The 25,693-nt window shown below is 53.9% G+C and overlaps 2 protein-coding genes across 2 annotated transcripts; both read left to right on the forward strand.

Annotated features, from left to right (window-relative positions):
* Positions 1-1,640: 1,640 nt before the first annotated feature.
* Positions 1,641-6,925, forward strand: TLCD2 (TLC domain containing 2). The gene is made up of 4 exons (XM_040082462.2): positions 1,641-1,861; positions 2,216-2,298; positions 2,783-2,865; positions 4,320-6,925. The coding sequence occupies exons 1-4, from the start codon at positions 1,680-1,682 to the stop codon at positions 4,695-4,697; spliced, it is 726 nt and encodes a 241-aa protein (XP_039938396.1). The 5' UTR covers positions 1,641-1,679; the 3' UTR covers positions 4,698-6,925.
* Positions 6,926-7,566: 641 nt separating this feature from the next.
* PRPF8 (pre-mRNA processing factor 8) lies at positions 7,567-25,623 on the forward strand. Its single transcript, XM_040082262.2, has 43 exons — positions 7,567-7,617; positions 7,736-7,845; positions 7,919-8,087; positions 8,824-8,988; positions 9,074-9,292; positions 9,968-10,180; positions 10,316-10,441; positions 10,518-10,623; positions 11,105-11,295; positions 11,472-11,591; positions 11,669-11,858; positions 12,025-12,144; positions 12,465-12,599; positions 12,711-12,840; positions 13,139-13,335; positions 13,442-13,648; positions 13,738-13,901; positions 14,206-14,332; positions 14,450-14,642; positions 14,989-15,176; positions 15,394-15,632; positions 16,108-16,254; positions 16,456-16,666; positions 16,756-16,872; positions 16,957-17,204; positions 17,389-17,568; positions 17,823-17,958; positions 18,528-18,697; positions 18,955-19,084; positions 19,277-19,423; positions 19,605-19,765; positions 20,294-20,485; positions 21,045-21,282; positions 21,513-21,641; positions 22,182-22,295; positions 22,408-22,581; positions 22,806-22,999; positions 23,300-23,539; positions 23,626-23,767; positions 23,914-24,054; positions 24,276-24,415; positions 24,565-24,767; positions 25,321-25,623. The coding sequence occupies exons 2-43, from the start codon at positions 7,746-7,748 to the stop codon at positions 25,473-25,475; spliced, it is 7,008 nt and encodes a 2,335-aa protein (XP_039938196.1). The 5' UTR covers positions 7,567-7,617; positions 7,736-7,745; the 3' UTR covers positions 25,476-25,623.
* Positions 25,624-25,693: the final 70 nt, after the last annotated feature.

Genomic DNA, 25,693 nt, shown 5'->3' on the forward strand with positions numbered 1-25,693 from the left:
GCTGGATTTCCAGGCATTCCACGGTGTGGGATTTTCCCTGCAGGCAGATGAAGGGCAGAGCTGTCACCAGGGAAAGGGGCAGTCAAAATTTTTTGAGGCTAAAACACCACAGATGATTTCTCACTCGGAAACCGGCTCTGTGCAATTTTATACTCAATTAATTGTTAAATGATTTTTCTCCTCGGTGCCCTGAGCAGCCCAGCACGTCTCCAAGGCACGTCTCTTTCCTCAGCACATCTTACAATGAACAAAAATGTCTTTGCATTTGGTCTTCTCAGTAACAGATTAGCCTGTGTGATCCTTCCAGTCCTAATACACGAGATTATTTCAAATCCCCTGAGCACTCAGGGCTGCCTATTACTTCAGACAGTGTCTCGTAACATAACTGTTATGAAAGTACATTACCTTGCCTGGCTTTTAAGCAAATTTGTGCAGCACGAACAGATGCTTTTCTACCAGTTGGGACTATGATAGAAACACAGAATCGTTTAGGTTGGAAAAGAACCTCACCCATCTCCCAGTTTGATTTAATCATTCAGCGTCCCTTCCATCAGTGTGTATTTGATGTTTTTGTGTCCATCACCCCAAAGCCGGGACAGCAACTAAGAGCTCAAGCTCCACACGCTTCTGCTTCAGTGAAGAGGAAGTAGAAGACTTCATCCGAAATTAATACCTCAAAGGAGAGGTGGAGTTTGACACTAATCTGTGTGTACACGGTGACTCAGCCCGGCGGCAGGAGGGGAAGCGAGGGCTGTGCAGCAGCTTCTGCTGGAAACATCAAAAAGCAACAAGGGAGCGATCAAATTACGGGAAGCTGGAAAAGCAGCGTAGTTGTAGGGTAGAACTAAAATCGTGCCTCCGGGATTGTGAATTTCCACAACCTCCAGACAGCAGAGCTGGGGAATCCCAGACATCGGGGAGCTCCTCTCGGGACAACACATGGGACAGGGGGATTGAGGGATAACAGCTGTAGGCAGAGCATTTTTAGGCAAGGCAGTCAGATCTTTTTCCGTGCTCGATGTGCGATCAGCCCCGATGGTGTGGTCTGGGGGGGGTCCTGACCCGGGTGAGCGGCGGCTCGGAGAACTCCTGCCCAAGGAAACGGTGACGGGCATCACCGTCCGGGGATGCTTTGGGGACAAGGACCACCGGCCGCAGCACCGCACGGGAGAGGCGACAGGCCACCCGGTGCCACCAAAGCGGAGGAGGAACCTCCGGGGGACGAGGGAAATGTCCCCAGTTCCCGCACAGCGACGGGACACGCGTTCGCCGCTCCGTGCCACGCTCTCAGCCGTCTCCGGGCTGGCGCCGCTTCTGCCGTGCGATGCCGGGGAAGGCGGACACATCCCCGGGGGCTCTATTCCCGTCATCCCGTTCCCCGCGTCCCACGGCCCGACGGGAAGCGCTGCCGCTGCGTGTCCGCCCCCCTGCGCGGGGGCATTCGGGAACGGCCAGCGCCAGCAGCGGGGCGGTGCCGGGGCCTTGCCCTCGGGGGTGATGCTCGCCGTGCCCCCGCCCGGGCCGTGCGCATCGCGGCCGGGCTAGGCGGTGCCGGCGGGGCGGTGCCGGTGCCCGGGGCGGTGCCGGTGCCCAGGGCGGGCCCCGGGGCCGGGCGAGGCGGAGCCCGTCGGGCGGCGAGGCCGGTCCCATGGGAGCCCGGCGGGCCGGCGGATATACCCATGGCTTTCAGCCCGGGGCTGCTGGTGGTGGCCGGGTCCTTCGCCGCTTTCCGCCTGTTCAACCGGGGGCTGGAGCGGCTCGTGCCGCCGCCGCCCTCGGCCCGGCGCAACCGCTGGAAGTGGCGCAACATCTGGACATCGCTGACGCACAGCGTGCTCAGCGGCGGCGGGGCGCTGGCCGGGTGAGAGGCACCGCAGGGACACCGGGCTGCCGGGGCGACCGGGACACTGCGAGGGAATGGGGACGTCGGGACACCCCGACGGGAACCTGCGGCCAAGGGGGCACTAAAGGAAACGGGGGTGTCGGGGATCCTGGGGAGCGTGAGGACCTGCGGGCTGGGGGGCGCTGGGAGAGGGAGGAAGGTCCGAGGGACAGGGAGGCACCGGGGGATGGGGAGACTCCAGGGAAAACAGGAGAGGGGTGGCCGTGGGCGCAGCAGGGCAACAGGAGGTCACCGGGGTGGGTGCTGAGGACGCCGGGAGGGAAATGGGGAACGGGAGGCACTGCCCGACACTCACAACCTCTCTCCCCGCAGGTTCTACCTCCACCCCGACATGTCCAAGGACCTGGTGGGCACACACCCGCCCGGGGCACACAGCCTGGTCGCCGTGTCTGTAGGTGAGGTGTGGCCATTGTCCCCTGTTTGTCCCGCGGGGGGTCTTCACGGGCTCGTCGGTGCCTGACACCGGCCCCTCGAGCCATGTCGCGATGTCTCAGGCACCTCAAACAATCGCCCTATTCTTGGCAAAGGACAGTGGCTCCTTTCTGTCCCACGGCACCCGCAGCCAGGAGGTACTGGGCACCGGGCTCCCGGGGGAGCCGGGGCCTGGGGCATCCCAAAAGTGCCCACATGGGGTTGGTGGAGTTAGTTGCTGCCTCTTCCTGGAGCATGTGTTGCAGGGTGATTGCATGAGGGACCCAAACCACACCAATTTCCTTCTTCTGCCGTGTGTGCCTCCTCACCCACACAGATGTAACTGATCACTTATTTCCCTGGGAGGGCTGCCTGGCCCGGTCAGGCACAGAGCCCACTGGGGCAGGGGGGATCCATTGGCACGGCCTTTCCTGACCCTCTTTTTGTTCACGGACTCCCCGATCCCAGGATATTTCCTTGAAGACTCTGTGGACTTGTTGTGCAATCAGAAGCTTCATCAGTCCTGGGAGGTGCTCTTTCATCACACTGTGGTGAGTGCACCAGCACAGGTACCACCAAGGAGGCTGGGCATGGGGGACACGAGCGGGGCTCCTGCTGTTGTTTGTTTGGGTGTTTGCTGCCTGCTACAAAGATTTTATTTCCTGGGGAGAGGAGCCCAGAGAGCAGGGCCTGGAGCACCTCTTGGTCCTGCAGAACTCTGTACTCTTAGGGGGTCTGCAGAAAGGCACCCAAAAACGGGGTAGGAGAAAAACCGTGTGTACACAGAGTATGGGGGCAGAGGGCTGGGCTGATCCACAACAGTGTCACTGACATCAGTGTCACTGACCTGGCTGTCCCCTCTGGCACAGGTGAGCGGCTCACTTCCTGTGGCTCTTGCCCTCTTGAGCACCTGCCAGCATGGGCTGCACGCCCCCTCCACCCACCCCCTGCTCCCTGAGGTGCTTTCCACCCACCTGGGGCTGGTGTGGCTGGAGCAGCTATGACGCAGGACCCCCACTCCAGTGCCTTCTGCCTTCCTTGCTGTGCCCTGTGTGGGTTTCTCTCTGATCACCTCCAGGTGCTGGAGTGTTTTTCCCAGCCGTGATGCTGAGACCGTGGATGCTGCAGGGCAGGGGGAGTGGCACAGCCTGGGGCTGAGCAGCGGAGATGCTGCAGGGTTCAGGGGAGGCTCAGGAGTGTGCAGGGCCTGGGGAGGGGGGCAGGGACACTCACCTGGGATGAGATGGAGTAGTCAGACCTGCTCTGTCAGTGAGCCCTGGGGCTCTGCTGGCTGCCGCTGGTGAGCCAAAAGTTCATCTCCACAAAAGAGCTAATTCAAGCCAAGACAGTGACTTAACGGGCGGGGAGCAGATAATCTCATTACAGAGCCCATACAGAGAACAGCATTAATGGCATAAACCAAAGAAAGGCCTGAGTGTGCTGGAGCGTGGGCAGGCAGAGCCTGTCCCATGCCTGGCAGGAGGGTGCGGGGCAGAAATCCTGTCCCAAACAGCCCCATCCTCTGCTGCAGCACCCAGCAGCCCCAGGGTGCTCCAGGGGGCTCTCTGATACACCAAAATCAACTAATTCCTGCAGGGTGCCTGTTGTGGGAGAATCCCTGAGCCAGCAGAGGCCGTAGCCTTGGGCTACAGTCTCCCTTCCTGTCCATTCACAGTGTGTGGGAAAACCTGCTGGGCCACAACCAGCTGCATTCCCCAGGCCACAACAGCAGGGTTAGGTCAGGCTGCTTTGTCTCCTCAGCCAGCCTGGGGCTTAGAGAGTTGTTTCCTTCTCTTCCCGCTGGGACAAAAAACCCCACTCGGGTTTCATGCAGTGGTGAGGAGGTGCCAGAGGCTGCAGTGCTGCAGGGGTGACTGGTTTGGCACTGCTGTGATGATCCTTTCCACCTCTGCTCCATGCTCTGCCCAAGCATGGAGGGTTCCAGCTTGCAATAGCTGAGAGCAACTGGCCCCTGGGCTCAGCCTCTCTTCTCCGTCCTTCCCAGGTCATCATCTGCTTCGGTATTGCCGTGCTGCTCCACCAGTACGTCGGCTTTGCCCTCGTGTCTTTACTGGTGGAGATCAACACCATCTTCCTCCACGTGCGGCAGATCCTGCTCATGGCCAACCTGGTGCACACCACCTGCTACCGCCTCAACAGCCTCGTCAACATTGGCACCTACGTGGTGTTCCGCATCGCCACGCTGGCCTGGATGACCCGCTGGCTCTTCCTCAATCGCCAGAACGTTCCCCCGGCCGCCTACGCCGTGGGCACGGTGGGCATGGCAATCATGATGCCCATGAACATCATCCTCTTCTACCGCCTGCTGCGGAGTGACTTCTTCAAATCCAGACGGGACGTGCAGCGGGAGAAGGAGGAATAGCCCCCTCCCCTGCGAAGGAGGGCAGGCCCAAGCCCGTGGAGCAAGTGGAGGGTGAACGTGGCCGTTTCAGTATCTTGCAGGGAGGGGCTGCACTAACAGAGCATCCAGGCTTTTCTTGTGGCTCAAAATCCTGGGCCCTGCACAGCTGAGGAGGTGCTCGTGGACCAGGCACTGTGGCCCTGCTCCCCGAACACTTTGGGAATGATGTGGTCGGACAATTGGGAGCTGCTCAGAGAAGCCTCGACGGCTCTCACAGCTCCCTGAGGCGCCACTGAGACGAGAAGGGAGCAGAGCAGCATTGTTTCCCCACTGCTCTTCCAGACATTCCAACACCACAGGGTGTTTCCAATCCCCCTGGTGCTGCAACTCCCAACATCCCATCAGCCACGGGACACTGAGCTCTCTGTGGCATCTCCTATGGGACCACCACCAGCAAAGACAGGCCCCAAGGCTTTGCCTTGGAGCTGATGATGACTAAAAACCAAACCCTGCACTGATGAGCCCTCCCCGAGGAGATTGCCCCAGGATGACACCTGGCTGGGTGCCTGCTGCCCGCTGTGGGGTGCAGGTCGGGGGCAGCCCCAACCTCTCCTGACAACTGGAGCTTTTCCCCTGTCGTTTTGTCCCCAGGTAATTTAAGTGCCCATAAATGAGCATGGGAGGGTGCGAGTGGCTGGCGGGAGGATGCTGTATGACGGTCACTCCCCACAGATGTGGGGTTTTCGGGCACCTTTTAGGATTCAGGCATCTATTAGGAATGCCGAGTAGTGCTGCAGAGCCCAGTGTAATGCTCTCACCCGGCAGCAAAGGCTCTTACTAACACGAGCTTGTAATCAATGGCTGCAAATGAAGTGGCTTGAGGGGAAAGGACAGAGGGACAAAGGGACACAGCATCCCAGCTCACTCTGGGGGTGTCACTGCTTAGCACAGTCCCTACTCTGTGTCTCTCTGCCATGGAGTGAAAATACACTGTACACTGGCACACTCTACTTCTCTTGTTGGGGTTTTTTCCCACCCCTCTCCTTTCTGTGAACAAGGTTTTTAAATGCTTTTCTACTCCACATTTCCTTTTCCTCGCTGATTCTCACTGGACTCCTCCCCAGCAGCTCAGCACTGTGTATATAACAGGATCATCCCACTTGGAGTTACGTGAACCAGTCTGGAGAAATACACCAGGTCAGTCACGTTTCCTTTGTGTGGCAAATGAGCTTTAGCACAAAATCTCTCACTTCACTCACTTCACTTGAAGAGCTTGGGGTCAGGCTGGAGAGAGGCACTGCTCAGACAGGGTGGCACGTGTTTTGAGGGAGGAGACACATTCCTGCTGGGCAGGGAAAGACGAGTGATCTGTGGGCAGTGTGAGGCTGGAGACAACGCGTGGCCAAAGCTGCTTACGTTTCTATTTGTGGAGAGCGGGGAAGCTTCCAGGTGCTGGGCACAACTACTCCAGGTTTGGGTACGTCACCTCACGCAGTGGTGAGGTGCCTGTGTGCCCCTCACTGCTCCCAGCTGGGGCAGAACTGTCACCCAGGGCTTTCTCTTGGCTTGACCCATGTACTCCAAATTTTCCAGGAGCTGCTCTGCTGATCCTTGCCCTTAACACAGCCTCTGCATCTGTTAAAAACGCTGTCTCTGCTCTCCAGCCTCTGCCCACACCCGGGCTGTTTCTGAAGGCCTGGATTGTGTTGCCACATTCCTGCTGTCACGTGGATGTCCTGTACCCCGGGCACGTGGGGATGGGGGCCAGGGGAGCCTGGTTGCGGCGCCTCTTAATCCGCCATGATTTTCCCACAGGGCTAAGGTGGGATAAGCAGTGGCTTTGCGGGTCACCGAGGTCAGATGTGGGGATGCCCTGTGCTTGTCCATCCCGATGGAAAGTGCCACAGCCTTGGCTTGAAAGGTTTTGGGACAGGACTCACCTGTCTTTTCCCACTGTATGGCGGGGACCACAGGCCTAGAAGGAGCATCTCAATCAGGGAATTAATTACTGGGGAGCAATGCCCCAGCCTGCCACCCAATCACCCCTGCTCCAGCCCCATCCAACATCCCTCCAGAACAAGCCTCTGTCCCCATGGGAGCCCAAACCCTGGCAAAGCTCTAAGGCAAGAGCCTGCCTGGCTGCTGAATGGCCCTGACAACACATCGAACCCACCTACAGCGAGCTGGGCCTCACGTTTTCACAGATGCTGGGCAAGCACTGAGGGTTGGGGGGCACCTATGCTCCTGGAGAGAGGCGGGAAGGAGTCAACGAGGCGGGTGGCTACTTGCTGGGGGATTAGGGGCTATAGTGTGGCCACGGGAGCAGTGCTGGGGGTGAGGCATCACTGGGGTGCAGCATCCCCCTGCCTGCCTGGGGCATGGGGGCTGGCTGAGATGGGCTCAGCCCCACTGAGGGGATGTCCAGGCCCCGTGGGGGATGTCCCCGCGCTGCTCCACAGGGGACATCACCAGGATGTGATCGGGATGTGTTCAACATGTCCCCCTGAGGGGTTCAACACGTTCCCCTGAGGGGCCCCCCCGCCCCTACCACCCTTCGTGAGGGGGGCGGCACGAGCCGGCCGAAGCGCCCCCTACCGCAGCGAGGAGTGAGCGGCGTCAGGCGCTGTCCAATCAGAGGCGGCGCAGCACCGTCCCCGCCGCCCCTCTCCGCCAATCGGAAGCAGCGAAAGGCGGGGTCGGGGAAAGCGGGACACCGCGCCGGAAGTGTGGGCCAGACACAACTTCCTCCGCTCTTCCGCACTCAGTCCCGCCCCTGCCCCATCCCGCACTCTGATAGGATGTGCTGCTGTCTGTCGGGTTTCCCGAAAGCTGATTAGATAGCCGTTGCTGCGAGACCCGCCTACATCCGGGTCTCGCAGGCGCGGTGGCGGCGGCGCGGGGCCGCCATTGTGGTGGCGGAGCGCGGTGGTCGTGGCTACCGGTGAGGGCCGGCAGGGAGCGGTGGGCCCGGGGCGGGCGGGAGCGACGGGGGAGCGACCGGCGGCGTCCTCGTCGTGGTCCCGTACCTCGCCCTGAGCCCCTCGCCACCCTCTCCGCAGGTGCGTCGCCATGGCCGCCGTGTTCCCGTACCGCGGCGGCTGCGCCCCGGTGCCCAACCCGCTGGCGCCGCTGCCCGACTACATGTCCGAGGAGAAGCTGCAGGAGAAAGGTGGGTACGGCCCCGGCACCCCTGATCCTCCGCGGGGGACGAGGCCTGACCCGCCGCCTGTGTGTCCCCGCAGCCCGCAAGTGGCAGCAGCTGCAGGCCAAGCGCTATGCGGAGAAGAGGAAATTCGGCTTCGTGGACGCGCAGAAGGAGGACATGCCCCCCGAGCATGTCCGCAAGATCATCCGCGACCACGGCGACATGACCAATAGGAAATTCCGGCACGACAAGCGCGTCTACCTGGGGTAAGGGATCCCCGGTGTGTGACAGAGGGGGAGCTCAGTGCATCCGCCGCTGCTCCCTTGAGGGTTGTTGAAGGGAGAGATCCTTCTCCGGAGGACTCTTCGTGTCCTTTGTAGCTCGGTGAGGATGTCCTGAGGTATCAGTGCAGAAGAGGATCAGCAAAAGGAGTTGTTGCTGTGAATTTTCGAGAAAAAACATTAGCCTGGATAGTGCATCGTTGAAGGGAAAGGCCCTTCACCAGAGGGCTTTCGGTGTCAGTTGCAGCTCAGGCTATTGCTGTGAGGTGTCAATGCAAAAGGCATCAGCAAAGGGAATTGTTGCTTTGAATTTATGAGAAAAAACATTGCCCTGTGTAACACAGTGTCTTAGAAGAAGCTGGGGAGGGTCTGAAATGTATTTTGTGAGTTTGAGAAGTATCCTGAGTGCTTCTTTGCTGTGTGGGTGCAGAGAGCTGTCAGTGCACGGCGTGGTCTGCTGCAGTAACTCACCATTGCCCATAAAAGCTCCAGAAACTCACTCAAAAACTTCAGGTTTTGTTTGCAACGTTCTTGAAAGCCAAATCACTAGAAAACCTTTTGATAGCACAAAGGTAGGGTGGGAAATTCGTGGATTTGCTTTTTGAACGGGTCGGACGAGCAGCTCGCAGGAAGGAAAATGTGAAGTAGTTTAGCTTGTGGCAGGTGGTTGGCTGTCCTTGAGATCCCCTCCAGCGTGGTTTTCCTTGGTCTGTGGTTGCAGTGCTCTGAAGTACATGCCCCATGCTGTGCTGAAGCTCCTGGAGAACATGCCCATGCCCTGGGAGCAGATCCGAGACGTTCCCGTCCTGTACCACATCACCGGCGCCATCTCCTTTGTCAACGAGATCCCCTGGGTCATCGAGCCCGTCTACATTGCCCAGTGGGGGTAGGTGCCTTCTGCTTCATCCAGGTGGGGAAAACCTTTAAAATAAAATCCCCCTGATTTTTAACCTTCCCCCGATTTCCTGCAGCTCCATGTGGATTATGATGAGGCGGGAGAAGAGGGACAGGCGTCACTTCAAGAGGATGAGATTCCCCCCGTTCGATGATGAAGAACCCCCTCTGGATTACGCTGATAACATCCTGGATGTGGAGCCCCTGGAAGCCATTCAGCTGGAGCTGGATCCAGAGGAGGATGCCCCTGTGCTGGACTGGTTCTATGACCACCAGCCTCTGAAGGACAACAGGAAGTACGTGGCTGTGGTAGCACAATTCACTGGGAGAGGGGGAAGACAGACAATACGTGAATTGCCTGTGCAGGGCAGTAATTAACCTTTGTGTGATGTTGGTGGGGAGAGAAAAACCTTCCCTCAATTGTTGGGAAAACCTTAGTGTTGGAGAGCTGCACCTTTTGCTTGCAGGTTGCTCAGAGCAGCTGTGGCTGCCCCATCCCTGGAGGTGATCAAAGCCTGGTTGGATGAGGCTCTGAGCCACCTGGGATATTGGAAGGGTTGGAACAAGACGAGCTGTAAGGTTCCTTCCAACCCAGACCATTCTGGGATTCTGTGATTCAGTATCCAGCAAGGCTCCTCTATCCTGTTACCCACTCACCTGCTAAAACTGGTGTTTCTGACCATGCTGTCAAGCTGACAGCCTGCATTGTCTAGCTGGAATTTGAAACTGATTATTTGCTAAAGGTGCACAGATGTTCTGTGTCAGACAGAGAAGAGCAGCTGGAGCAGCATTTTCCAGGCAGGAGGAGTCCAGAGTGGTCTTTAACAGTGCTGAAACCTTTTCTTCAGCCTAGAGACACCCACGTGTTACTTGTCCTTGATGAACCAGGGGTGGACAAAAGGTGTTGGGTTATTCTGGTGCCTTGGTTGTGCTGTGGCTGTGTCTGGAGCGTCCATGCTCTGCTTTCCCAGGTACGTCAACGGCTCCACGTACCAGCGCTGGCAGTTCACCCTGCCCATGATGTCCACCCTGTACCGCCTGGCCAACCAGCTGCTCACCGACCTGGTGGATGACAACTACTTCTATCTGTTTGACCTGAAAGCGTTCTTCACCTCCAAGGCGCTGAACATGGCCATTCCTGGAGGGCCCAAGTTTGAGCCCCTTGTCAGAGACATCAATCTTCAGTAAGTGTTTGGGAGAGAGCGAGATAGGTGGTTATCTAGGAAAGGGCTGGTAGCATGTTTTTCATGTTTTCGGTCACAGGTGTTTGTCTCTCTCACCCTGAATGCCTGCATGACGATTTCTTGTCTCATTTTAAGGGATGAGGACTGGAATGAATTTAATGACATCAACAAAATCATCATCAGGCAGCCCATCAGGACAGAGTACAAAATTGCTTTTCCCTACCTGTACAACAACCTGCCACACCACGTCCACCTCACCTGGTAAGTGCAGCAGCCTCCAGAGCCTGGAGAGGAGGGAAAGGCTGTCAGAGGCTCTAATGCCTGCTTTTTGTTGCAGGTATCATACTCCAAACGTTGTTTTCATTAAAACAGAAGATCCTGACCTCCCAGCTTTTTACTTCGATCCTCTGATCAACCCCATTTCACACAGACATTCTGTCAAGGTGAGTCACTGGGTTTACTGTGATAAACCCTCTGTGTGGAAGTAGGGGGGTTTGGTGCCTTGCTTCTGATTGCAGCACACAAACATTGATATTTCAGGAGAAGGCACCAGCCCTTTGACAAAAAAAAGCCAGAGTTGTCATTTTAGTCTTCTACTGGAGTTGCACAAAGTTGTCTCCTTTGGTTTCTGGAGGGTAAAACCCAATGTTTAATTAATGGCGTTGGAGACTTCTGACAGATGATTTCTCTTTCTGGTTGCCCTCGGTGTATTCATGGAGCTGACATCTCCCTGAAGTTACCTCCATAACACCTAACTCAGGGTCTGGTAGCCACAGCTTGCCTTGTTGAGTGCTCTTTGCTCATGCTCAGCAGAGCCACACTTCTTCCATGAGAGCAGAGAGGTGGTTTTTTTTTAACTTGCCTAACTCAGAAACTGAGCTGAAGCAACCAGGAAAGACCTTGTGTGGTGCTTGTGTGTTTCAGAGCCAGGAACCGCTTCCTGATGACGATGAGGAGTTTGAGTTGCCAGAGTTTGTGGAGCCTTTCCTGAAGGATACTCCTCTCTACACTGATAACACAGCCAATGGCATTGCCTTGCTGTGGGCCCCACGACCCTTCAATCTGAGGTCTGGCAGGACCCGGAGAGCTCTTGACATCCCGCTGGTCAAGAACTGGTGAGTTCTGTCCTGGGGGAAGGGCTGTAGTGATCGTGACATCATTGCCTTGTTACAGCGAAAATGAAATAAGGACTTCACCGTGACTGGTTTTTACAGCTTTTAGCAGAGTTTCTAGAGACTTCTCTCTAAGGAATGTGAGTTAGCTGAAGCTTTGGAGTGTGATTTATCCACAGGTACCGTGAGCACTGCCCAGCAGGACAGCCAGTCAAGGTGAGAGTCTCCTACCAGAAGCTCCTGAAATACTACGTGCTGAATGCACTCAAACACAGACCTCCCAAGGCCCAGAAAAAGAGGTGAGTGGGCTCTGTTCGGAGGGGAGCTGCTGATCTCTCTAGGGGACTGAGCTGACTGTGGTCTCTGCTCTCTCCAGGTACCTGTTCCGCTCTTTCAAGGCTACCAAGTTTTTCCAGTCGACCAAGCTGGACTGGGTGGAAGTTGGCCTGCAAGTTTGTCGCCAGGGCTACAACATGCTGAACCTGCTGATCCACAGAAAGAACCTGAATTACCTTCACCTGGATTACAACTTCAACCTGAAGCCTGTGAAGACCCTCACCACGAAGGTATCAGTCCACGTGCTGTTGTACACAAGAGCAGAGTTTACCTGAAGGTCGTTGTGTAGCCAGTGAGGAAAGAGAGGCCACAGTGCTTCATTTGTTGACCGCATTGGAGTTGTTTTACGCTTCTGTGATGTTGTTACATAAATTCTGAATATTTTGTTTTATCCAGGAAAGAAAGAAATCCCGTTTTGGGAACGCTTTCCATCTGTGCCGAGAGGTCCTGCGGCTGACCAAGCTGGTGGTGGACAGCCACGTCCAGTACAGACTGGGAAATGTGGATGCGTTTCAGGTGGGCGTTTGGGGGTTTTTTGTTTTGAAATGTGGCGAGAGGAAGTTGGGAGGAGAGCTGGAGTATTTTATATGGGAAATAGCTTCTGTGGGATGCACAAAGTGGCTGAATGTTGCAGAGTTACGGAGAAGAGGGGAAACAATGAAAATACACAGCATTGTTTGAAATTTTGTTTTTATATTAATTTATAAGAATTAATCATTGTCTGAGCCAGCATTAGGAGGTTTGTGGGGCCTGATACACTCTGTCCAGTAAACCTGGCTGCTGGAGGTGATGTCTGAGGTGTTGATTGTTATCCCTGACTGTGTTCTGTGTCTCAGCTGGCAGATGGCCTGCAGTACATCTTTGCCCATGTGGGTCAGCTCACGGGGATGTACCGCTACAAATACAAACTGATGAGGCAAATTCGAATGTGCAAGGACCTGAAACATCTCATCTATTACAGGTTTAACACAGTAAGTTCCACCTTTCCACGTGATACTGATCCCATGTATACTGAGGAACAAGGGAGGGATTCTGGAACGTCAATAAATGACCTGCTCTTACCATGTCCCTGTTCTTTCCAGGGGCCCGTGGGCAAAGGTCCTGGCTGTGGTTTCTGGGCTCCAGGCTGGAGAGTGTGGCTGTTCTTCATGAGAGGCATCACCCCGCTGCTGGAACGCTGGCTGGGGAATCTGCTGGCCAGGCAGTTTGAAGGTCAGCACCCTGTAAATCCTGCCCATGGGAGGAGTGTGTGGTAAAGATTAATGCTCTTTGCTTGCCAGCCAGTTTTCTGTTCACACTGGTGGTCTTTATCCATGCTCCATTGACCAGCTTAGAGCTCTTCCAAGATCTGTGCCCGCAGAACAGATTCTAAATGGAGCTGGGGTTTCCTGCTCCATAGCCACTTAATCATCTACTCCAGACATCCTGCACCTCCATGCCCTCCTGAATCAGGAAGGAGAATCACTGACGCTGTGGTGTCAGAATTCCTGAAGGACTTTGCTTTTTCCAGGCCGTCACTCCAAGGGTGTCGCAAAGACTGTCACGAAGCAGCGCGTGGAGTCTCACTTTGACCTGGAGCTCAGGGCAGCTGTGATGCACGACATCCTGGACATGATGCCAGAAGGGATCAAGCAGAACAAAGCCAGAACCATCCTGCAGCACCTGAGCGAGGCTTGGCGCTGCTGGAAGGCCAATATTCCCTGGAAGGTAAATCTCTCTCTCGGCCTTTGGGTTCAATTCTAACGTCGCCCAAGTGGAGCTGCTCTTAGGAGGCTCACACTTCTGCTTCCCTCAAGTTCCTGTGCCTCCCCAGGTGCCAGGGCTGCCAACTCCTATTGAGAACATGATCCTGAGGTACGTGAAGGCCAAAGCTGACTGGTGGACAAACACGGCTCACTACAACCGGGAGCGGATCCGCCGCGGAGCCACCGTCGACAAAACCGTCTGTAAAAAGAACCTGGGCAGGCTGACCAGACTCTACCTGAAAGCTGAGCAGGAACGGCAGCATAATTACCTGAAGGTACTTCTGTCCTCCCTGAAATTGCCCAAATTGATGCTGTTTTTGTAGGGAAGCCTTCACTGATTCATTCTGGTGGTGTGGTTTTGCAGGACGGGCCTTACATCACTGCGGAAGAGGCCGTTGCTGTGTACACAACCACAGTGCACTGGCTGGAGAGCAGGAGGTTCTCCCCCATTCCCTTCCCTCCACTGTCCTACAAGCATGACACCAAGCTGCTGATCTTAGCCCTGGAGAGGCTGAAGGAAGCTTACAGGTAAGTGGTGGGAAATTATCTTGATCTTCAGGGGGTACTTCTGTTTTGTTATCCATTATTCCTGTGGTGAAGTATGGTGTACAGTTTACCCTGGTGGACTGGTAAAGCTGTTGGTTTTGGTACTGCCAATTTATCTGGGAGTTCTTACTGACTCTGCCACTTGGGCAAAACCACTGCCACGCTTGTAAGTGTGGGGATGTGGATCGGGAGGATTTACAGGCTGAACATTATCATTCATCAGTTTAATGCAGTGGCCATTAGGCTGTTCATGTGCAGATGCTGAGCTGTTCTCCCTCGTTTTCAGTGTGAAGTCACGCCTGAATCAATCACAGAGAGAGGAGCTGGGCCTGATTGAGCAGGCTTATGATAATCCCCACGAAGCTCTGTCCAGAATCAAGCGACATCTGTTGACTCAGAGAGCCTTCAAGGAGGTGGGTGAAAGCCCAGCCATGTTAATGTTGCATCCAGAAGCTGAATGGCACAAAAACTTTGTGTGTCCTCTCAACTACCAGCTTCAGTTTTTCCCCCTTTTTTTTCTTTTTTTTAAGGTGGGAATTGAGTTCATGGATCTCTACAGCCACTTGGTCCCTGTTTATGATGTTGAGCCCCTGGAGAAGATCACAGATGCTTATCTGGATCAGTACTTGTGGTATGAGGCTGATAAGCGAAGGCTCTTCCCTCCTTGGATCAAACCTGCTGACACTGAACCGCCCCCACTGCTGGTGTACAAGTGGTGCCAAGGTCAGTGGGCCTCTTGGATTCCGTGCACAAATGATTTTTCCTATGGGGGAACTTATGTCCTACAAGTCCCCTTAGGAGCTGGATTTTGGTTTTGCAATTTGCAGTTAATAATTAAAATCAGAGATGGATTTTGTAGGTTTATGCATATGATATGTATATACTGGAGGAGGACGACTTGCGCAGCATTTATGGTTGATTACATAGTTTTCCTCCCATTTCTGGATAGACTGGAAGATCCAGAGCCTGAAAAATCAGGCATTGCAGGACTTAACGTTGAGTTCCTGTGCCCAGTGGCTGCTTCTGTGCTCTGATGTGTCAGATGACACAAAGTTGTTTGTTCCCTCAGGCATTAACAACCTGCAGGATGTTTGGGAAACCAGCGAAGGGGAATGCAACGTGATGCTGGAATCTCGGTTTGAGAAGATGTACGAGAAGATTGACCTGACCTTGCTCAACAGGCTGCTGCGTCTCATCGTTGATCACAACATTGCTGACTACATGACAGCCAAGAACAACGTGGTGATCAACTACAAGGTGAGGGTTGTTGTCAGGAAAGGGGGTTTGTGGGAAAAGGGGCCCAGCAGGGAGGAGGTTTTGGACCTGTGGCAAAGGAGGAACACAAGACTTGCCAAAGAAAAGTGATGAGGGAGTAAAAAACCCCATCTGGGTCCTGCTGAGGAAAACCTGCTCAGGTGAAAGGGTTCTGATGTGTTGGGATGTGTTTTCTCACAGTTCCCCTTCGTCTCCTCAGGACATGAACCACACAAACTCCTACGGGATTATTCGTGGGCTGCAGTTTGCTTCCTTCATAGTCCAGTACTATGGGCTTGTGATGGACCTGCTGGTGCTGGGCCTGCACCGGGCCAGTGAGATGGCCGGGCCTCCCCAGATGCCAAACGACTTCCTCAGCTTCCAGGACATTGCCACGGAGGTGGCACACCCCATTCGCCTCTTCTGCAGATACATCGACAGGATCCACATCTTCTTCAGGTGAGATCTCTGCTTTCCTCAGCTGAACACGAAGGAAAGGGAGAGTTAGCGTGCTGCTGCTCCTGGCTTTCGTTCCCTTTGCTGCTGAAGAGCAGGAATATTTGAATTGTCAGACTTCCCTGGATAACTGGATGCCCACGTGCCTCCTCTTGCTGTCTCAGTTTGCTTTTCTGCAGCTTCGCTGGACCAATAGAAACACAACAAATGTCAAGAAACACAAAGGAAATAAAACATTATTAGGGGTTTGGTAAATTAGAGACTGGTAAAGTAAGTCTCTTCATGGAAGGATAACCCAAGCCCTGAGTTGCTCCGTGCTAATAAAATTCCCCCTTTCATTGGGAGGACACAAAAATGGGATAGTTACCTTCAAACAGGCTGACAAACAGCTTTTCCTGATCAAATCCTTATCTTTCTGCCCAGACCAGCGTTGATAAGTCAACCATGTAATTCCAGACCCTTTTCTGTGCATTTCCAGGTTTACAGCTGACGAGGCAAGAGACCTGATCCAGCGGTACCTGACTGAGCACCCAGACCCCAACAACGAGAACATCGTGGGCTACAACAACAAGAAGTGCTGGCCCCGGGATGCTCGGATGCGCCTCATGAAGCACGACGTGAACCTGTAAGTGCCGCAGCTGCCAGAGAAGTGCTAGGAAAAAGGGGAAAATCAGTGATAAAGAGCTGCTGGAGGCTGATAGGTGCTCAGGACGAGATGTGAGAAGCCTGTGCTGAAATGCTGAAAAAATGAGGGGAGCTCTGTGAAGCTGCCCAGTTGTTACTTGGGCAGATGGTGAGGTGTCACCGTGCGCGCGCTCTTTTCCAGCGGCCGCGCTGTGTTCTGGGATATCAAGAACCGCTTGCCCCGCTCGGTGACCACGGTGCAGTGGGAGAACAGCTTCGTGTCCGTGTACAGCAAGGACAACCCCAACCTGCTGTTCAACATGTGCGGCTTCGAGTGCCGCATCCTGCCCAAGTGCCGCACCAGCTACGAGGAGTTCACCCACAAGGACGGCGTCTGGAACCTGCAGAACGAGGTGGGCTGGCGGAGCGGTCCCTGGGTGGGATTTCCATCTCTTGGAGAGGGGCTCCCAGGAGGGAGCTGATGGGTCTCTGCGCTCTCTAGGTCACCAAGGAGCGCACGGCTCAGTGCTTCCTGCGTGTGGATGATGAGTCTATGCAGAGGTTTCACAACAGAGTGAGGCAGATCCTCATGGCCTCTGGCTCCACGACCTTCACTAAGGTAAGGGGGGGAGGGAGATCTGTGACAGCTTTCTGCAGATTCCTGGGGAATGAGCCAGGAGCTGATCCTTTCTTTCCTTTCTAGATTGTCAATAAATGGAACACAGCTCTGATTGGCTTGATGACTTATTTCCGGGAAGCTGTTGTAAATACTCAGGAGCTGCTTGATTTGCTGGTGAAGTGCGAGAATAAAATCCAGACTCGGATCAAGATTGGCCTGAACTCCAAAATGCCCAGCCGTTTTCCTCCTGTGGTGTTCTACACCCCTAAGGAGCTGGGGGGGCTGGGCATGCTCTCCATGGGCCACGTTCTCATCCCTCAGTCTGACCTGAGGTGAGTTGTGCTGTTCTAACTCCTACACGACTTGAGTGTTCTCTTAGGTGCTCTTTCCCCTAAAAATATTCCAAGAGTGCTAAACCATGCCATGGTACAGAGCTGTGTTGCCTTTACAGCAGCTCATGGCAGTGATCAGGGAAGTCCCAGTTCCTGCTGTCTCATTCCTGTCTCCTTGCTCCAGGTGGTCCAAGCAGACGGATGTTGGCATCACTCACTTCCGCTCGGGAATGAGTCACGAGGAGGACCAGCTCATCCCAAATCTGTATCGCTACATCCAGCCATGGGAGAGTGAATTCATTGACTCTCAGAGGGTGTGGGCAGAGTACGCCCTGAAACGACAGGAGGCTATAGCCCAGAACAGGTGTGTGTCCCTGTGTGCGAGGACGGGCAGCAGTGGGAAGATTTATGCTCTCTGGGGATTTTGGAGACCTTGCTGGCCCTGTGGTACCTGCAGTGCTGTTCCCTTACCTCTGGAGGAGGTTTGGCATTTTAGTGTCCCCTGCCAGAGCTCTGTGTCACTTGTGTGTCACTTGTGTGATCTCATTAGCTGAGCTACTCAGTAATGCATTGCTGTAATTTGAGAGGTAACAGAGTGTGGGGATTTTTTTTCTTCAGGCGTCTGACGCTGGAGGATCTGGAGGACTCGTGGGACAGGGGAATTCCTCGCATTAACACCCTTTTCCAGAAGGACAGGCACACTCTGGCTTATGATAAAGGATGGAGAGTCAGGACTGACTTCAAACAGTACCAGGTATGGACAGGGAGTTTCTCTTCACCTGAATATGGAGTTCAGATACCTGTTCCACACAAAGTCCTTTTACCTTGCATTGGTGCAGGTGCACTCCTGTCTCTCTGCTGCAGAAAGAATTTACAGCCTTGTGTTGGGACTGGTAGAGGCTGTTTGGAACCAAATGTTCCAGAATTTGTAGCTATCCACTTTTGAAACATTGGGATAGATTGCAGTGTTTCAGAGAAAACCACAATAAACACACTACATATTTCAGAATCGGTTCTGGAGAGAGAAAAATAATTATCCCAAAACAAGCATTCCAGATTATTACGTTTTAATGGAATAGTTTGTTGTTTTAAGCCTTTAATGACAGCTCTGTAAAAGGCCAATCCCTGAAAGATGAAAATCTCTCCTGGGGTTGTACCCAGTGTGAATTGTGCAGTAGAACTGACAGAACTCGTGTTGTAGATGAGCTGTGTCCCCCAGCACTGAGGCCATGAGGTTTTTTACCTGTTCACTGACCATCATCATGGTGTTGGTTCCTACAAGGAGTGCAGCCAGCTGAGTGATCTGCTCGCTGTTGTCTCCAGGTGCTGAAGCAGAACCCGTTCTGGTGGACACACCAACGCCACGATGGCAAACTCTGGAACCTGAACAATTACCGCACGGACATGATCCAGGCTCTGGGCGGGGTGGAAGGGATCCTGGAGCACACGCTCTTCAAGGGCACCTACTTCCCCACGTGGGAGGGTCTCTTCTGGTAAGAGGAACTTTGATGTGGGCCCTGCAGGCTGTGTTGAGTTTCTGCTGGTTTTCAGTTGTGTAGTTCAGTTCTGAGGGCACCCGGGAGGGGGCTGCAGCTGAACTTCTTGCTAATCCATGGAAATTTCTTGGCATGAAACAACCCTCCCAGCTCGTGGCTGATCCCTGTCTCTGTTACAAGGGACACACGGCAGCAGAGATGAGGGGCATCTCGTTCAGTTGAATCTGATGCAGTTGATGGTCTGCCCTGTCTAGGGAGAAGGCCAGTGGCTTTGAGGAGTCCATGAAGTGGAAGAAGCTGACAAATGCCCAGAGATCGGGTTTGAACCAAATTCCAAACAGAAGATTCACTCTCTGGTGGTCTCCTACCATTAACAGAGCCAATGTAAGTACCTGGTGTTTGCCCCTCTAGGGGCAGACATCACTCTTCCGCTGAAATGAGAGCAGTTAATTGATCCAATTATTTCTCAGAACATCTCTTAGAGAGGTACTAAATCTCTTTAACAGAAGATGCTCCGTTTTTAAAATTTCCTCAGTTGTGCTGTTGTGTGTTCTCACAGCTGCTTCTCCTTTGCAGGTGTATGTTGGGTTCCAGGTGCAGCTGGATTTGACAGGGATCTTCATGCACGGCAAAATCCCCACGCTGAAGATTTCCCTCATCCAGATTTTCCGAGCTCACTTGTGGCAGAAGATCCACGAGAGCATTGTCATGGACTTGTGTCAGGTGAGCAGTGTTGGCTTGGTTTGTTTCTGTGCCCTTTTGGAGCAGGAGCAGTCTTCCTCCAGCAATTTGGCAGAGAAAGGGAAGAAATGGAAAATGGGATTTTCCTGCCTGCCCCAGTGTTGAGGAGAGATTCCTTATCTGGGTTGCTTGAACACACCTCATCTGTGACTGCCTTTTCCAGGTCTTTGATCAAGAGCTGGATGCTCTGGAGATTGAGACAGTGCAGAAAGAGACAATCCATCCCAGGAAGTCCTACAAGATGAATTCCTCATGTGCAGATATCCTCCTCTTTGCTTCCTACAAGTGGAATGTGTCACGTCCATCCTTGCTGGCAGATTCCAAGTGAGTTTCCCTTTTCCCTCTCCTCAGTGTCCCTGCAGAGCAGAGGTGCTGAGCCTGGCATCCAGAGCCTCTTGGGCATCCGGGGGACACTGGAGGTCGTGTCCAGCACAGCACAGGGCTGGTTTGGGTAGGTGGTTGCAGCACCTCCTGGCACCGCCTTCTGCAAAACACCAACACTGCCCTTGCTCCTGTTCTCTCCTCTGGGTGAACTTTTCCCTGAGCTCTTGAAGGTTCTTCTGGAAGCCCCACAAAGCTGTGCTGGCCCAGGGCCGGAATGTGGGGTGAATTCTCACTGAATCCTCACCAGACAGTCCCTGGGGCAGATGACCCTCGTGACTGCACAGCAGTGGACTCAGTGCTGCTTTCTTTAAACCTTCCAGCAGCCTCTGCACTCGCTGCTGTGTGCTGAGAGCAGCAGAGTCCCTTTTCAGGGTGGACTGTGGATGTGAGCTGGCTGCAGTGTCCGTGCTTGGTGACGCTGCAGGAGAGTTTTGTGCAAGATGAACTTGTGGCTTACTTTCTCCTCAGGGATGTGATGGACAGCACCACCACCCAGAAGTACTGGATTGACATCCAGCTGCGCTGGGGCGACTACGACTCGCACGACATCGAGCGCTACGCGAGGGCCAAGTTCCTGGACTACACCACGGACAACATGAGCATCTACCCCTCTCCCACTGGGGTGCTCATTGCTATTGATCTGGCCTACAACTTGCACAGGTGAGAGCTGCACCTTCTGTGGTTTCATTTCCAGGGTTGGCATTGGTAGTTTGTGGGTATCGTCTCAGCGCGTCTCCAGGCTGGGTTGTATTCCAGGCTGGAGCTGGAGATGTGCACTGAGTGGGATAAAGCATCTCAGGTTGCCCAGTTTTGCTCAATAGTCGTGGTTCAGTTCCCCCAGTTCATTAATAATTTGTTTCTTAGGATATTTCTGTCAGACTGTTGTTGGAGCTGAAGGACAGGCCTTGTTTCAAAGTCCCTGCAAGTGGGGGCAGCTATTTCTCAGTGGAAACTAAGGGGAAAGTCAGAAATCAGCTCTGCAGTGTGTTTGTTAGAGAAGGTGCAGCTTTTCTGGGACTGCTGCATGTGTGTGCTGTGGCTTCCCACTCAGGGTGTGTAGGGAAAAGCCATCAGTGACCAGCTCCCAGGGACACGACAAAAATTTGCAGCACAAATTGTATTTTCAGCAGGTAGAAAAGGGCCTGGCTGCTGCATGGAAAGTGGGGCTGTTCCCTCTTCAGGTCTAATGGTAACAACTTCTGTTTGTTTCCTTCTCCAGTGCTTATGGGAACTGGTTCCCCGGGAGCAAACCTCTGATCCAGCAGGCCATGGCCAAAATCATGAAAGCAAACCCTGCCCTGTATGTGCTGAGGGAACGAATCCGCAAAGGGCTGCAGCTCTACTCCTCGGAGCCCACGGAGCCCTACCTGTCCTCCCAGAACTATGGGGAGCTCTTCTCCAACCAGATCATCTGGTTTGTGGATGACACCAACGTCTACAGAGTCACCATCCACAAGGTGAGGCCACAGGGGGGTCTCAGGGAAAGGACTGAAGGGGGTGGAGGTTTCCACGCATGATGGAAATCGGGGTGTCAACACGTGGACCCAGATTTTTGCAGTGTGCACAGAGCAGCTCTTATATTTCCCACACAGCTCCTCAAAGGACACAGAGTGTTGGCTTGTGTGTAGAGGTGTGGGTGGGTTCCATTTATCTCCCTGAACTTCTCACTCTCACTTGTTTTCCTCAGACTTTTGAAGGGAATTTGACCACAAAACCCATCAACGGAGCCATCTTCATCTTCAATCCCAGAACTGGACAGCTCTTCCTGAAGATCATCCACACATCTGTGTGGGCAGGACAGAAGCGTCTGGGACAGGTGGGGCCTGGGGGTGACCTGGGGGTGGGCTCTGACTGCTTGGGACACTCCTTTGAGCAGAAAACATCACAGAGATCTTCATTTTCCTGCCTCTTAATGAGTTTGGAGCTCCAAACTTCTAGTGGTCAGGCAGGAGCATGGGATATAAAAGTGGAAGAGCACAGGCATTGCTGCTGCAAGGATTTGGAGGCTCTGAGGTATAAAAACCCCACATCATCAGGCAGAGCTCGAGGAACAGTGCTGTGCTCCTTGTTACACAAATCACTCTGCACTTGGCTGTACATCCAGTGCCGTCAGAAAACTGGGGTGGCAAATCCAGGGAGGTGGAGTAGCCAGCTGATTGTTACTGAGCTCCAGGAATGGGAGCTGCCCTCTGTGATCAGTAAGGAGGAAATGCTGGGCCTTGCCGCTGATCTGGAACAAACCACAAATTCCAGTTGTATTTTTAGGATTTGGCTTGCGTCCCTCTGGTTCCCAGGGACGTGGAGACGCTGCTGGAGAGCAGGGGGATATTTCTCTAACCCTGCTCTCTTTCTGTAGCTGGCCAAGTGGAAGACTGCTGAAGAAGTGGCTGCCTTGATCCGATCCCTTCCCGTGGAGGAGCAGCCGAAGCAGATCATCGTGACACGGAAGGGCATGCTGGACCCACTCGAGGTAAGGACGCAGCTCTGCGAGCACGTGTAAAATCTGTGGGACCTAACAGGACAGTTCTGTGGCCTGTGGTGTCTGCAGTAGCTGTGAGCTAATTCCTCTTGATAAACTCCAGGTGCACTTGCTGGATTTCCCCAATATTGTGATCAAAGGCTCGGAGCTGCAGCTACCCTTCCAGGCCTGTCTGAAAGTGGAGAAGTTTGGTGATCTCATCCTCAAGGCCACTGAACCCCAGATGGTTCTCTTCAATCTCTACGATGACTGGCTGAAAACCATCTCTTCCTACACAGTAAGCACAGATGTGTCTTCTACATTTTGCTTTGCTGCAGATAAATGAGGCAGGAACCAAGGCCTCCGATATCCCTGATGATTTGTTTGGACTGAATCTGCCTGGATTTTCCTTTAGATGGATTTCCATGGCACTTCCCATGTGGTCAAACAGAGGAATGATGTACCAGGGCCTTGTATATTTAATTTTCTTCTTTTTAACCTCATCTTTTTTTCATCTCCAAGGCATTCTCCCGTCTGATCCTGATTCTCCGGGCGCTGCACGTGAATAACGATCGAGCCAAAGTTATCCTGAAGCCAGACAAGACAACCATCACTGAGCCTCACCACATCTGGCCAACCCTGACTGATGAGGAGTGGATCAAGGTGGAGGTGCAGCTGAAGGATCTCATCCTTGCTGACTATGGCAAGAAGAACAAGTGAGCCATGATCCTGTCAGCCTTTCCTTCCTGCTGCCCTAAAGGCTGTGGCCAAGGGCTTTTGTCAGTGCACTCTCAGCTTTGTAGGGAGATCTGGTTATTATTAATAACTGTCTGGTAAGACAGATAAAAATGTCTGCACCAAATCTTTGATCTGAGCATCATGTGATCATGGCCCTTCTTTCATTTATAAAGTTGTGTTTAATTTTTCATAGTGGGTGTTCTGAGCTTGTGCCTGAAGGTGAGAAGGCACCAGAATGTATTTTGAAATGCCTGACTGGGGTGAATTTTCTCTTCCAGCGTGAACGTCGCATCCCTGACGCAGTCAGAGATCCGAGACATCATCCTGGGCATGGAGATCTCTGCCCCGTCTCAGCAGAGGCAGCAGATTGCAGAAATCGAGAAGCAAACCAAGGAGCAGTCGCAGCTGACGGCCACGCAGACCCGCACGGTGAACAAACACGGCGATGAAATCATCACCTCCACCACCAGCAACTACGAAACCCAAACCTTCTCCTCCAAGACTGAGTGGAGGGTCAGGTAGGAGGGCAGGCAGGGGTGGTGGAAAGGGTTGGGATGCTCAGGGAGGATCTGTGCCCCCTCTGATCGCGGTCTCCTCCTCACAGAGCAATTTCCGCTGCCAACCTCCACCTGCGGACGAACCACATCTACGTCTCATCGGATGACATAAAGGAGACGGGTTACACCTACATTCTCCCCAAAAATGTGTTGAAGAAGTTCATCTGCATCTCAGACCTGCGGGCCCAGGTGAGCGTGCAGGGGAGAACTCCTGGCGAAGGGCTGGAACCTGCTGTGGTTTGTCCACGGGAATCCCTCCGATGCTCTCCTCAGGAATTAAGGAGTTCCCACTCTCAGTTACACAGAGATCTCTAAGGCAGGTGTGTGTGTTCCAGATTGCAGGTTACCTGTATGGAGTGAGCCCTCCAGACAACCCCCAGGTGAAGGAGATCCGGTGCATTGTGATGGTGCCGCAGTGGGGGACACACCAGACCGTGCACCTCCCAGGGCAGCTGCCACAGCACGAGTATCTCAAGGTGAGTTACAGCTCAGCTTACAGCGTGGCTGGAAGCTCAGTAACAAGGACCTGAGGTCGTGGAGCAGCTTCCCTTGGTCTTTGGTAGTTGTAGGACTGAAAGGGCTCAGTCTGAAGCCAAAGATTGAGATCCTGTGATCTCAGTGTCCTTTTTGCCAGGCCTTGAAGTGGTCTCATTTTAAACGGTTTTGATTTTTCTCTAAACCACTCTCATTTTGTCAGGAAATGGAACCTCTGGGATGGATTCACACCCAACCAAACGAGTCCCCTCAGCTCTCACCGCAGGATGTCACCACCCATGCCAAGGTCATGGCTGACAACCCCTCCTGGGATGGGGAGAAGACCATCATCATCACCTGCAGGTGAGGGGCTTCTGGTGCCCCTCTGAGGGGGTGTTGCTTGCAGAGCTGGGGAAACTCAAAATCAGCAGAAAGGGAGTGTTCTCTCATTGCTGCTTTCCCTCCTCTGTCCCAGGTGAGTCTGACTTTGCCTCATGTCTTCTCCTTTTCAGTTTCACCCCTGGCTCCTGCACGTTGACCGCCTACAAACTGACCCCGAGCGGCTACGAGTGGGGCCGGCAGAACACGGACAAAGGGAACAATCCCAAGGGTTACCTCCCCTCCCACTACGAGAGGGTGCAGATGCTGCTGTCCGACCGCTTCCTCGGCTTCTTCATGGTCCCAGCACAGGGCTCCTGGAACTACAACTTCATGGGTGAGCTGGCCTGGGGAGGGGAGGGGAAAGAAGGCAGTGTGAGGAGTTTGGGGAGGAGGGAATAGCTCCTTTTCCACCCCAAAGCTTCCTCAAAGTGACTGGCAGGGACACCAGCACTGTGCCCTGAACTTTCCTTAGTACCAGCACTGGGATGTCAGTTCAATGACTTTTTTTTGTGGCTAGAGAGTTCAGATAGATCCCATGTCTGCCTGGATTGTAGTGCATGGTCTGTCGCCACTGAATAATTAATCCCTGTCAGGCAGGAGAGATAATGGAAAATGCAAGAGAGAAGCTGTTCCCAGTAGGGAGATCCTGGTATCACGAACACCATGGGCAGCTGGAGAAGGGGTCAGGAAATGAGAGTGACAGAACACTCAGCATGAAAGGACTGTAAATCCCAAGGGGAGGAACCCTAAGAGGGATGATTGTGTGGGTTTAAAACTCTCTCCTGGCGTGGAAATGGTCGTAGAAGGTTGGAGGGCTTTGCCAGGCTCCTGAAGGATAAAGGAGGCAGCAGGGGTGTTCATGTGCCTGACGCTGCCTCTTTTTCCAGGTGTCCGCCACGACCCCAACATGAAATACGAGCTGCAGCTCGCCAACCCCAAGGAGTTTTACCACGAGGTCCATCGCCCCTCTCACTTCCTCAACTTCGCGCTGCTGCAGGAGGGGGAGGTTTACTCCGCCGACCGCGAGGATCTCTACGCCTAACCCTGCCCGCGCCCCTCTTAGCACTGTTGATATTCAACAGCGTGTTCGTGTGTTTTCCCCCCACTCCCGCTCGCCCCACCCCCCGCCTCACCCCGCGCGTTGTTGTTTTTCCCCGTTTTTCCGCTCAATAAATTTTGTACGAAGGGGATCGCTGGCGCTTTCCCCGCCTCGGGGGCGGCCCCGGACGGGGCGGGCCGTGCCGTGCCGTGCCGGGCGGA

This window comes from Hirundo rustica, chromosome 19, assembly GCF_015227805.2.
Source record: "Hirundo rustica isolate bHirRus1 chromosome 19, bHirRus1.pri.v3, whole genome shotgun sequence".
NCBI lineage: Eukaryota > Metazoa > Chordata > Aves > Passeriformes > Hirundinidae > Hirundo > Hirundo rustica.